This window comes from Spermophilus citellus (assembly GCF_964194105.1).
Source record: "Spermophilus citellus genome assembly, chromosome: 9".
NCBI classification, from domain to species: domain Eukaryota; kingdom Metazoa; phylum Chordata; class Mammalia; order Rodentia; family Sciuridae; genus Spermophilus; species Spermophilus citellus.
Genome location: NC_138191.1, coordinates 43,438,227 through 43,451,945, shown reverse-complemented (window position 1 = coordinate 43,451,945; position 13,719 = coordinate 43,438,227). Strand labels below are relative to the sequence as shown.

At 35.8% G+C, this 13,719-nt stretch overlaps 1 protein-coding gene across 5 annotated transcripts in view; it reads left to right on the top strand.

Annotated features, from left to right (window-relative positions):
• NTNG1 (netrin G1) overlaps positions 1-13,719 on the top strand; it is a 343,409-nt gene that overhangs the window by 277,584 nt on the left and 52,106 nt on the right. The window contains exons 6-7 of one of the 5 annotated variants that reach the window (XM_081306140.1): positions 1,136-1,195; positions 9,213-9,380. The exons of 3 other annotated variants lie outside the window; for them this stretch is intronic. In XM_081306140.1, coding sequence (XP_081162266.1) covers positions 1,136-1,195; positions 9,213-9,380 — 228 coding nt within the window. The remainder of the gene's footprint in view (positions 1-1,135; positions 1,196-9,212; positions 9,381-13,719) is intronic. One more of the 5 variants, XM_081306136.1, reaches the window with a different exon arrangement.

Here is a 13,719-nt window from a genome sequence, read left to right as displayed (position 1 = left end):
AGATCAAGCTCACCCCTATTAGTCTAATTCTATGAGGACTCATGGAGGTTTAGTGATTTCATTCTTTGGCAAGTTCAACAAGAGTATCTTGGGTGAAATGCCACTCGGTAGTTCCCACTGAATTTCATAGCTCTGCAAATTATACAACACAAGATCTAAGACTTAACACTTCTCCATAGTGAGTTTTGAACTGAACAAGATTATATATTGTTCAAAACCTGAAACAGACTCATTTAATTATTTTGCTTTGTTTTCTTCAAGTGTCATAAGGACCCAAAGCTTTCAGAGACATCGTTAGGTAATGCCAGTTGTGCTGGTTTAGAATATGGATAATGAACTCAAATGAATATATTTAAGAAACAGCATAGTTGAATAAAGTGCTTGAACTTGAAATTCTAGTGAAAGGCATACTTTGCAGCAGCAGCCAGTTCTGTGGAGCCGTAATTTATCTTGTCAACATCTGCAAAGAACATCAGGCTCAATTCCATTTTTGTTATTTTCACAAGCAATTCTTCATGAATAATTGGAAAAGAAATGGCAAGGCAAACTTAGAGAGAAAACCCTGACATTAACAAACTGATATTATTACTGAGAGAATAAGCAGAAAATGACAATTGTTAAGGGTACTCATGTTCAAGGTGACTCTGAGACCAAAGCCCAATGCTGCTGAATGGTTGACCATTGTGTCCTGTGATGTCTGATAGTTCAACCGAAAGTGGTCTAGCTGGTTTATAGGGAGACAAACTTATGGAGACAGAGTGACACAGTGAATTGAGGCCATGATATTGCTAATTAACTGTACAATATAACTGCTAGTTTAAAAGAGGTACAGTTGGGGATCCTAATATCTATATTGTTATGGGAGAAGAATCTTTACTTAACTGGATTCTTGATTTAAATGATAATTCTTTTGCCTCTGAAAATAATGCTTCTAAACTTTATTACTGACAATGTTGAACCATTTTCAGCCAAATAGAAACCCTCCTTGGTAATTGAAACAAACTCTCAGGAGCAAGAGATACAAGAAGTCTTTCCATTTAGGGCTACTTTTTGAGTGGGTTGTTAATAAGATATTACAGTTTGAAAGTTTCGATATTGTTTCTAATTTGCTGTTCATTCTTTTAAACCTATCCAGTTGCTCCCAAATTAGCTTTGTCAACAGTTTCTTCTGTTCAAGTTGCAAACCACAAGAGAGGTAGGAATTCTTGGATTCATACAGTGATTTCATGGTGTTATGTGTTGTGAAACATTGCACTGTATGAATCTGGAATATTTGTGGAGTGTACCCATCAGCTTATTGGTGAGGCATGTTGACTGATACCTGAGAATGTCATCCGTAAGAAAATAAAAATGCTTCACTCAGAAATTTGACCACAATTAAAGATGTTGAAACATTTGTTTTCTGAAAGATTAATGTGTGAGAACTAATTATAACAGTCTAGGTTTCTGTTTAAGACCATAATCTAAGATCCCTGACTTGGACACTTGTTAGCATTGAAAATAAGGAAACCCACTTAGCGTGCGTTTCATTGAAACTTTCCATGAAGCCAGAATGGCAGCTTCCATATATGGTGCCCATTTTACTTTGTGTCAAATGAAAACACCTTGGAATGTGTGCTTCCAAACATCGTTTTGAATGAATTTGAAGAATATTTGTGGAGATCTGCACTGAGTTCCATGTTGATGATGATCCAAAATTAATAGTCATATTACTTTCTTCAAACGAAAGCAAGCAGTATCTCATCTGTGACTCATAAATGGCCCATTCCATCGAGCATTCATCATTCACAGAATTAAGGTTTTTCAGGAAACATAAACACTCTGTTTTTAGTTCATCATTTTTCTTTAAATGTCCCGTGTAACAGGTGTATCTTATGTTTCACCCTTGACTGTTGGGCATATGTCATTTTGTTCTTTTTGTTCTGTTTTTTCCCCCTATGAGATACCTCTTACAAAGAAATATAATTATTAACAAAACCTAACTTACTTTGAACCACTTGGTAAAAGTGACAGTAACGGCTTTCCTATTGCTTACTGAATTTCATCATTTTCCAGATTTAGTCAATGTTGAGTTTGTCCTTCTGTGGTATATAAAGAAAAGGAGAAGACTGGTCAGGAGACCAGAAAAAGGGGAAATGTATAGTATTTAAGCCTTGTGTTAAATTTGCCACACACTGTCTTTGAACTGTGGAACATGGAAGGTGACCTTTTGAGGGGAATCTAAACAGATTTGAAATTTGGGGAAGTAAATTAAGAATACAGTAGACTCCCGTTCAGAGACTAACAAGCTGATTTGGGCAGGTGGTGCGTGGAAAAGCTGTAGCAGCCAGTCATTAAGGCCTCAGTAGGAATGCCATTCCTCATCTATTATATGCAAATCTGTGGAGTGACCCAAAGAAATAAAGGAGAAAGGAAGTAAAAGGGGGTTTTACAAAGTCCATCTCTTTTATATCACATCAAGCTGCTGGATACACAAGAGGCCTCTTGACCTGGAACTGGACCCTGCGTCTTTCACTCTCTCATTTCTTGAAGAGACTGCACTAATGAGGTTCAAACACATCCAAAAAGCCACCTAATGAAGAAGACATAATTGTAAAATGTGTAAAAATAAGTTCTATAGCTACAGAAGGGTGCGAGATAAGGTGGGGTCGGGACAGGACCAGAGAATGTCAGAGCCTCTTCATTCTCATGGCTGGGGGGCTCCCTCAGGCCCCAGAGGAAGTGTCATCCTGTTAATGTGATGAAAATACTTCGAGTTTTAATTCCTTTACCTTCTAGCTAAAGTCTTATTCCAAAATCCTCTCTTTTTGAATGACTAAAATGAATTTTCATCAGCTAGGATTTGAATAAGCTTTTTTTCATTTGAAAAGAAAAAAGATACCTACCTGTGCCACATTCAGAGTATTTTATATACTATTCACATAGGTAATGTAATAACATGATTACAAGCAACTGGAGAACAATAAGAAAGAAGAAACAAAAGGGAAATCTAATCCCCTCCTCTTCCTGACATTTTTTTTTCTTCAATTCTCTTCGTCTCCAGCTCTGTTTCCCTATGACTCCAACTTCCCCAGTCAGTCTTAGTCAAAAGACATCTTTGTTTTGTAATATTTCTTAGTTGTCAATGGACCTTTATTTTATGTATTTATATGTGGTGCTGACAATGGAACCTAGTGCCTCACACATGCTAGGCAAGCGCTCTACCACTGAGCCACCACCCTAGCCCCCAAAGGGATCTTTTAACTAACCTCTTAGGAGGCTCCAGCCTTTGCTAATATGGAAAGTCAATTTTGAACTCTTCTCTGCTTCTAAAATGTCTCTACCCTTTATTGTTTTTTAACTTAGCCACTATGAAATACTTTATTTTTATAATTGTTTTATATGATGGAACATGTGCCATATATGTGATATATAATATATAATATGGAAATATACATAATATAATATTATGAAACATAAAATATTATTCATAGTATTTTTTCCTGTCTTCTCACTAGAATACTAGACCAATGACACTTAATGTGTCCATGGTGGGCGGGATTGGATTTTGCCTCCTGGAAAACATGTGACAGTATCTGGAGACACATTCAGTTATTCAGTTATTCAGTAGCTAGATGTTGCTACTGCTTCTAGTGGATAAGGCTAGGGATGTTTCTGAATATTCTACAATGTGCAGGACAGCCCCACCCAACAAAGAAGTATTGGGCCCCAAATATCAGTCGTGCTGAGACTGAGAAACCCTGCACTAGACTGTAGAACTAGACGTAGTTCACTTTGTCTCTGGGCATGTGATGCCCCGTTCAGCACAGCTCAATAAATAGGGTAAATATGTGTTTCCAGTGCTTGCCCTACCACATCATTATATATATATATATATGTGCTTTGGAGACCCCCTTTCATTCAGTTTTGTTTATAAAACAGTAATAACACCTGAAAATTATATACCTATGATCTACAATGTGATTTGAGATCAAAAACTGTATAAAACTATAGTAATTTTCAGAAATCTACTCTTTTAGATAAACTGATCTGTGCATAGGTATATAGTCAATTCTCAGATAATATAATCACTAACTCAGTTATATTTTATTGTGTGGCTGTTGTTTTTCTAAACTCTTTAATAAATACTAGATTCTCTTAGGGGATTAAAGTGGTAGAATAATAAATTTAAATATACCTCTACTCCAAAGGAGGTGCCTTGGGATCACCATTCATTCATTTATTCATTCATTCAAAATCATTTTTTGAGTGATGAGTATGTGCCAAATGATGTTTTCAGTTCTGTGATTACAGGAATGGACAAAATAGACAGTCTACACTTGTATATTTATAGTGGGAGCATAAGAGGGTAATTTTTAATATAATTTTCAGATATTACAAATTCTATGAGAAAATGGATTAGGAAATTAAGGGGTCCCGATATTTGGATTTGGGGCTACTATTTCAGGTAAAGTGGTCAGAAATTTTTCTTTGAACAGAGATTTTAAAAAGCAGCTAGGAAGCAAGTAGTGTTTAATGTTTGAGGTGGATTCTGGGAAGGAGTATACCAGACACAGGTAATGGCAAGCATAATGATCCTGAGAAAAAACCTACATGTTTTAGGAGCAACCTTGAGATGTCACACAGAAGTGGGGAGGCACATGGTGGCCTGGAGCCTCAGGGAAGCCAAGGGCCAAAGCATCTGGGAATGAATAAAGTCCTTTTATTCTAGTGAGATGTGAAGCCATTGGAAAGGGTCACTCTGAAGAGATTATCATAAGGGTAGAACCCAGGAAAGCAGATTGGAGAACAATGGCAATAATCCAAGTGAGGAGTGACAGTGACCTTAACCAAGGATGAGATGGTAGAGATGTATTTTAAAAGAATAACCAAGAGGGTCTGCTATTGGAATGGTTGTAGGGAGTGGGAAAAAGAGGTGCATCAAGAATAAACCCAGGCATTTGGAAGAAGAATGAAGCTGTTATTTACTAAGACGGGGCCACCTGGTAAGCAACAGTTTTAGGAAGGTAACACAAGAGCTCAGTGTTGAACACTTAAAAATTGAGGTATTTATTAAATGTTCAAGTGGAGATACTAAAGAGGCAGTTCGAGTCAGTATAGGAGTCTGAATGCAGTCTCTCACTGGAGACTTGGTCCAGGCTGGAAATAATTATTTTGGAATGGTCCATAGGTGGATGGTTTTCAAAGACATGGGACTGGGCAGAAAATATCTAAGGTGAACCTTAAGATCCAAGGACTAAACCTTTAGACATTTAAGGAGATAAGGAGAAAAATGAAAAAAAAAACATTTAAAACAAATGGAAGGAGTAGGTAAGGGGAAGAACACTGAGAAAGTGATAGTCCCCAAACCCCCTTTTAAGGAAGGACTGACTGCCAGGCAGCTCTGAGGAATCCATTGAGTTAAAGATCATTAATTAAAAGTGGGATTGGTTTCAAAGTGGTTGGAGGAAAAACTTCAGCCATGTTCAACTGTCAGAATGTAGACATGGAGAGGTGGAGAGCTGAATTTAACCAAGATCAGGTTTTCCCAGGGTACTAGGATTAGGGGATAGAGGGGTAATGAAGTATAGTAAATGAAGTAAATATAAGGATGGACTATAGATTCCATACTTAATAAGAACAGAAGGGGAAGGCTAGGTGTGGTGGCAAGTGCCTGTAATCCCAGCAACTCCGGAGTCTGAGGTAGTATAATAGCAAAATCAAGTCCAGTTTCAGTAATTTAGCAAGGCTCTAAGCAATTTAGTGAGACTCTGACTCAAAATAAAAAGGGTGGGAATGTAACATGGTGGTAAAGTGCCTCTGGGTTAAATCCCTAGTACCCTCCCCACAAAAAAGAGAGAGAGATAGAGAGAAAGAGAGAGAAGGGGAGACATGCAGGAGCGTTAAAGAATTATTAAACTATTAGTATCACCCTTTCAGTTTCTTAATATGAATGCCACTCACATTATATCATTAATGATCATTAATGGGGTTTGTCCCTCAGTGAAAGGCCTAGGTATTAAAGAACGGTAAACTAACAAGAGTACAGGAAAATAATATGGCACTCTAATAATATATCTGAAATGCCTTTCATTTCTATCATGTTCTCATGTTTTTCAGATCATTTTCAAAATTTTTTTCCAAAAAAATTTCATATTTAATATTCTCAAATATATAATGGCCAGAGAAGACAGCTTAATTAGGTCACAAAAGAGTCCTAGATGTTCTAAAAGAATCAAGTTATTATTAATCCATCTCAGAGATTTTAAAACATTTAAATGTTCGCTTATTTTCTGAAATAAGGTTAAAATAGTATGTTTAGCTGAGTATGATTTCTTATGTAATTATTTAACTTTTCCTACCAAAATTAATAGATAAATTTCCAAAAGAGACCCACAAAGAATTAATCATCACAGAAATGTGTACTACTCAATTAATTTGAATTGTAGTAGGCAACAAGGCTACATTTGAATGGCCATGATAAATCATATGGAATGGGTCTCCGAATGTTGTGCTTGGATATCTTTTTTTTTCCCCCTTTTCTCAGCGTTTGGGGTTGAACACAGGGCCTTGCATGCACAAGGCAGGTACTCATTCTATCACTGAACCTCTGACCCAACCCTGACCTTGGATATCTTACAGATATATTTTTTCTTCATTATGGTTTTGTCAGGTGGAGCTAAGCAAGTAGTTCTGGCCATTGGACAGAACCTGCAGAATCCTTTACCACAAAGGAATCATGGTATGAAAATTCTCCAGCTTCACTCTTCACATTTTCTCAGTTTTATCCTCTCATGCTCTTTATTCTTTTCACCAGGAGTGCCAATTCCCACCCACCCCCCTCCACCATTTTAAAATAAACTCTACCTGCTTCAGTGTTCAAGTCGTATGGACATTTTTCCTAATTCCATCAGGCTAAATGAATTTCTCCTTCTATCTAGATTGCTTTGTGTGTCTATTTCATTTTCTTAGCACTACGGTTTTGGTTTTTTTAGCTATCTGAGCATGTGTTTGTCTTACCCACTAATCAAACTTCTGGGTTGTTCCAAAAAGTTCCAAAGATGAATTTTTACACATAAGAGATGCTTTCAAAAAAAAGATGGATTCATTTAATTAGGTACACCAAGGACCTACCTGGATTGGGGAATGTGAAGAAGGACAAAGAACACAGGCCTCCCCCAGAGGAGGAGACCTTGAGGATGGTTTTGTCATTGCTCTCTCTTCAGAAAGCTCTAAAGAAATCCTTGGGAAACAATTAGATTTGGATCCTACAACCACTGTTCCTGGGAGGCTGCAGGCTAGAAAGATTCTTACTGCTTCACACCCTCAGAGGATGAAAGCTCTAGAATCCTTGCCAGTTTCCTAGGGAGTCAGAGATGCCAGTACACACAAGTTGTAATTCAAGCAGGTATCATGGAGTGAAGTGAATGCTTGTGTTTTACTAAAAGAATTTACTTTGGTAATGTGTAACTCTATTATTATTTGTAGTGGTGTTATTATTTACTTGGCATGACTTATTGAATTTATTTTCTTATTTCACCTCCTATATTGATGTTTCAATGCCTTCTTCTCCCAATAACCTCCTTTCTCTCTGATTTCTCCCTATTCTTATTCCCAGCCACACTCCTGCACATGATTACAGCAGACCTCAAAGACAGGAAGTGACTTGGCTTCACACATTTCTTCTTCTTCCCTGGGTATCTTCTACTCTTTGCTAAGCCCTGGGACCTTCATTTCTTGTATCCAAATTGAATATCATTCTGTCAGGATCTTGACCTCAGCAGGCTACTGGATTAATCAGCTTTCTAACAAATGAAGCACATTCTTCCAATATGTGATAGTGTATTAACAATTTTTAGATATATTTACCTTTCCTTATTCTTCTTTACTTACTTGATAACACTCAATTTTATTCTGATCCTAAAAATGCAATATTTCTCAGATTTTATGTAGGCCAAAAAAGTATTCTGACTACTGGCATAGTACCTAGAACATAACAGACTAACTCAATGAACTATTGAGTGAATAAGTGAATGGATGGAAGAATGAATGGATTCAAATTTGACTGTGTTTGGCTTCCTGGTGGGAAAAATAAAATCCAGACACAAATGAGAAGAATATTTAATAGATAAATAGTTTTCAGTATTGGGATTGTCCTACTTTACAATTGTCTAGCTAGGCCTATCCCCATCTTTTGAGAAGACACGGTAGATTTCCCACCTACTTATCACTCACAGTTTCTTTTCTGTTTCATTTAATAACTAGTTCTCCAACAGAAGGACCATCTTTACCATTTATTTTTAAACATTTGAATTAGATTAACAGGTTCTTGCTTTGGCTGAGATGAGGCAATCCATTCACCTTCCACCATCTCCAACCGCTCTCATCCTCTTTGTCTCCCTGTCTTGTTTTTCCACCATCACTCCAAGCCTCAGAGGCTAACATTTTAGAGAGAAAAAGGAAACTATATCCAGACATATAGAAGCTGCCTACAGCCCCCCTACTCCGCCTTTTTTTTAGCAGATTTAGCACAAAAATCGAAAAAAAGGACATTGTAAGAGTACATTTTTTAAAAGAATAATTTCCCTGATTTTTATGTTTTCTCTCATATGTAAACATGCAGATTTGACCCGAAGAAAGTCATGAAGATCCATCTTCTCTTAACACTGGGAAAAATTCAAAATGTAGAATTGTGTAGTTGTCCTGATCCCTGTTAAATTTGCCACAATTTCTATGAAATCCTGACCAGGTTGCTCTCTTGACATGAACAATAGTGAGACAAAGGAGCCACAGGGGACAGGAGATTCTGACCCTCAGTGCTCATGTGCTTCCCTCCTTCTTTTAAAGACTGCAAACCTGAAAAGAAAAGAGGGGAAATGGTGCAAAGACAGTAAAGTGTTCCATATGCAGAAATTAGACTTTTGCATCAATAGAAACCAAGTTTTCCCAAATTTTAAAAGGTGTACACCTGCAAATGCTTCTGTTCATCTTGTCTGTCAAGAATTAATGATCTTCAGTCATGTTCTGAATGTCTGACCTTTCTATCCTGCTTGAAACAGATGCTACTTCCATGCCAGTCACAACCACCTGTTGTCACCATGTGTTGTGTTGATTCAATATATGTGATGTCATTCCACCATCTTTTCTCCATCCCTCATTTCACCCAAGCATGTAGTGTGCTATTTCTCTGCTGCTGTATACACTCTGTATACATTTCTGTTCTTCCTTGCAAGACTGTGAATGCTTCGGCCACTCCAATCGATGCAGTTATATCGATCTGCTAAATACAGTCATTTGCGTGAGCTGTAAACACAACACTAGAGGGCAGCACTGTGAGTTATGCAGGCTGGGCTACTTCAGAAATGCTTCTGCACAGCTGGACGATGAGAATGTGTGCATAGGTCAGTTCCATTATAATTTCAGCTTTTGTTCTGTGCCTTTGGAGCTATGGGGAGCTATCTAGGGCGGAGAGGCTGATGATATGCACCACAGCTGTGCAAAAATGAACTTTCTCAATGGAGCAAATGTCCTCATGGTAGACTTAAAATTCATTTGTACTGGTTGAAATCATACATGGGGGCTATATTTTGAAGCCTTATGTTGTTGTTGGTCTGAGAAATCATGTTTAAGGAAATGAATAAGTTGCTTTCCTTCTTTTTCTTTTCTTCTTTTTTTTTTTTGCATGAATTCTTAAAACCTGGTAATTTTGACTTATTTTTTGAACATAAATTGTACATTCGACTTTAAAATGGAAATTCATTGTGCAGGATTTAATTATGAATATGAAAATTTGAGACACAAATCCATGCATATATTTGGCGATCAAGTTTGGGGGAATAAAAATGTTGCCATTTAGAATTGAAAGCTACCAACAACTGATCATAGAAACGTTTGCCTGACTTTTTCATCCACAGTAAAGAAATTCCATTTATTCAATTTTTCTTTTAGTCTTCCCAATGACAAGTAATTTCTCAATTAATTCTCCAATCTTACAAGATGCATGAACCCTAGAAAACTGGGTCCGTGGAGTCCTTTGAGCATACCTTCCCTCCATCAATGACTACTGATCTTGTCTCCTGGGGAGGACTAGATATCCTACCCTCTTAAAAAAAGCTTCTTCTATCTTTCTCATAGTAGGACCTGTTTTTACAAAAAAAAAAGATGGAAGAATAATAAACAATAAATGGAATTTCACTCCATAACTTAGTCTGAAGAAATGCATATCTTTTGAATATGGTAACTGTTACCATACTAGTAGTTCGTTATATAGACCACCAATTTTAAAGATAGTTTTTTTCACATGAAAACTAAATTAAATAAAATACACATTATGGAAAATTCCAGGTGGTCTTTTCATGTTTAAAAAAAAGAAATGATTTGGTTATCAAGGTCATGTAGATTCCTGTCAAGTATCACATAAAATAGCTGTACAATTGTTTTGAATTAAATTTGGTTAAGTATACATAATCTTGTTTATTTCTACAATATTTTATATTTTTCAAAATGCTTCCTTATTTATTATTTGTGAAGTAGTGAAGAAAGTACTGGACTTAGAGCCTGGAGAGCTGGGTTCAAGTCCCAGTTTGCTATTTAATAGATGTATGTCTTAGGTAAGTCATGTGAGCCTCCTGGTGAAATCACTAGCAGATGTGAGCACAGGAAACACTGGGTAAACTGTGAACTGACCTGCAATATTTTTTTTTCAATTTAATCCTCATTTATAAAACAGTAGGGTAAGTATTACATTGATAATTTCTGCTATTTGAGAAAAAATAAGGAAAATTGACCCAATTGTTCAGCTTAGCAAAGGGCTTCCTGACTTCAAAGACTGAACATTCTCTCCTAACCACTCTGACACAATTAGCAAAGCTGAGCATGTCAGATTTTGACTCATAGTATGTTTTCTGGATGACAGCAGCAATTCCACTCTGAGCTTGTGAACAGAAGTTCAATTGCCTTCATAACACTTGGGTTTCAAAGATTTGAGGATATTAATAAAAACGAAAAGACATGTAGCTGTCTGAATTTTGAATGCAGAGTTTATTCCACTGAATGCCATTTGTAAAGATATATAAATGTCAAGCTATAAATATGGAAGCAACAGAAAAGGCAAAATAAATAGGAGCACAAAAATAAACCCTAATCATCTTACAAAATATGCAAGATTACAATGTTTCACAATATTTAATAGTTTAAATAAATATTAAGAAAAAGCCTTAAAGGAAAAGGTTGTGTATTAAATTTAAGAGGATACACCACAAGTAATTGAGAATTAATTTTAACATCATCTCATCTAGAAAGCACTAATGAAAATGAATGGATATTTACCTAACTACAAAATTACACACTAATCTCAGAAACTGAATTTTATCCAAGTCTTTTCTAAATTAAAAATTTTTAAAAAATGTACTTGCCAATTCTTTAACAATCAGAAATTAAATTCACCAACCTGACTGTGAGGGAACAACTCATATCTTTGATAGATGTAGACTCTGTGTTGAAATAGATGTTTTAAAGTACTTGCATCATTTTATATTATGGCAAATATAAAATGCAGCTGGCTCATCCATGTTGCCACGGTGATCACTGCTTTGTGATTACTAGTGAATTTACCCATTTGTCATTCAAATTCCAAACACAGCCATGTCTCCAAAGATGCATGTAATCATCCTGTGATGATGCACCAATTACATGAAGGTGGCACCCTCGAATGCCTCTGTTTCATATAAACTTGAGCATTGAGCAGGAAGCAAGAGGACACATGGTTTGTGACCTTGGGTAATCACTGTTAATAATCCCTGCTAAAAAGCTTTGCATCAGAATGAAACAGAGGGCTCAGCAGTTGCTGCTAAACATATCTCTAAGTTATGATGTATTATTTTTAATTCTCCTTGAAACCCAAGATCGGGTAATCAGAGGTACCACATATAGAACAAAATAAACACAAGACAATTATAATATCTATAAATCAACTGTAGCATAACTTTTTAATCAAGCCACCCAAAGCATTTTTATAATATAATGGTCCTGTATATTCATAGTTTCATGGGCTAAAATATGATCCTTCAAGGATATTCCCATTTCCCAACATCTACCATGCAACAAAGCTCAATGGATGATATTTTTTTAAAGCTGAATTATTTATATGTAAGGTAGAGGGTAAAACCACTACTCTTCTTGATATGTGTTTTCATGATGTACTATAGCTTAGATGATACACTGTTTGGGATTTTTTTTGTTTGTTTTGTTTTGTCTACACTTTTTGCATCTGTAAACTTATTAATTGATTGTTATGGGCTAATTAACTAGCACAGTATGTGAATTCATGGTGGCCAGATGTAACTCTGTTAATTAGCTTAAAAAATTTTGGTGATTCACTGTCAACTTATACACTTTAAATAGTAAGAACATATTATAGTTTTGGTATAGGTACAAACTTATAGTATACATATGCACAAACACTGAAAAACACAACAAAATAACTATTTTTAAATATGTTTTTAAAACATCTCCCATACACAAATATACATTAGAATAAAAAATGTCCCTTAAGAAAAAAACCTAGTTATTAAGTACAAACCAACCCAGGCAAGGGGGCATTTTAGAGTTTATTCAGTTGTACTTTTACCTACATATGTCACTGTTAGCCCTAAAAATGCTTGTGTGATAAGAATGCTGAACTCAAAATCTGACAACATGAAATTAATCTTAATTTTGAGGAACTCCACATTCTTTGAAGAAATTATTTAATTAGACTCTATGACACAAAGTTAGAGTAAATCCCCTGGTTCCTCTGTAATGTTAACCCTTGAACCCTCATTGCTAATCTAACACACTAAACTTACTTATATTAAACGGAAGTTCTTTGGACTTCAATCGGTTGGTCAGTTGGTTGGTTGTATAATATTATTTGGATTTTAGCAGAAAACTTCTTAATGGGCCCCTTTTAAAATAAAAGAAATTGAGAGACAGAGAGTTATAATAAGTTGCCCCAGAGTAAATAAATTGGTAATTAAGAAAGGGACTTTGGCTCACGAATTCTTTAAGGGGCACACTGCCTATGCATTCCTTCCAGGCTTTTTTATCAAAGCTCAAGAATTCCTACTGATTCAAACGTTAAATACAATAGAGCTTCAGAAGTGAAAATATCCTATATGAGAATATGTGCTGAATCAAGAAAATGTTCTGTTTATTCTTTACTATGCAAAGTTGTATTATCCTGGAAGCAGATATTATAATGAAAAATATACATCTGAAATTACATCTGGGTTGAAATTTATTTGGGATTATGAAATTTAGTTTTCTTTCATGATCATTAATCTCAGCTGCATAAAAGCTGTACCACCATGCCTAGCAAATACACCATCTAAGGGCTCATCACAAAACAGTATATACATAAATAAGTTAAGGAGCTGTCCCAAACCATAAAGCAAAACTACCTCAGAGTAAGCAAAGTGCTTTCATATTGCACTTTTTAAATGTTCAGCAGTTCTCGAATATTGAATGTAACAGATAAGCCCATTTGAATAATTTAAAACAGATTTTACACTGATGGCATATTGATTTATCCTTGATATACAAACTTCTCATGGTGTTCATTAAACCATCTAAAAATGCCCTAACAAATGGAATCTCCATTATGATGTGTTACTAGTGAAAAACATGATGTCTTATTTCCTTGGAAGTTTTCAGTTGATTTCCTCCCATATCATAAAAATGATATCATGGAAGGCTGAGCAA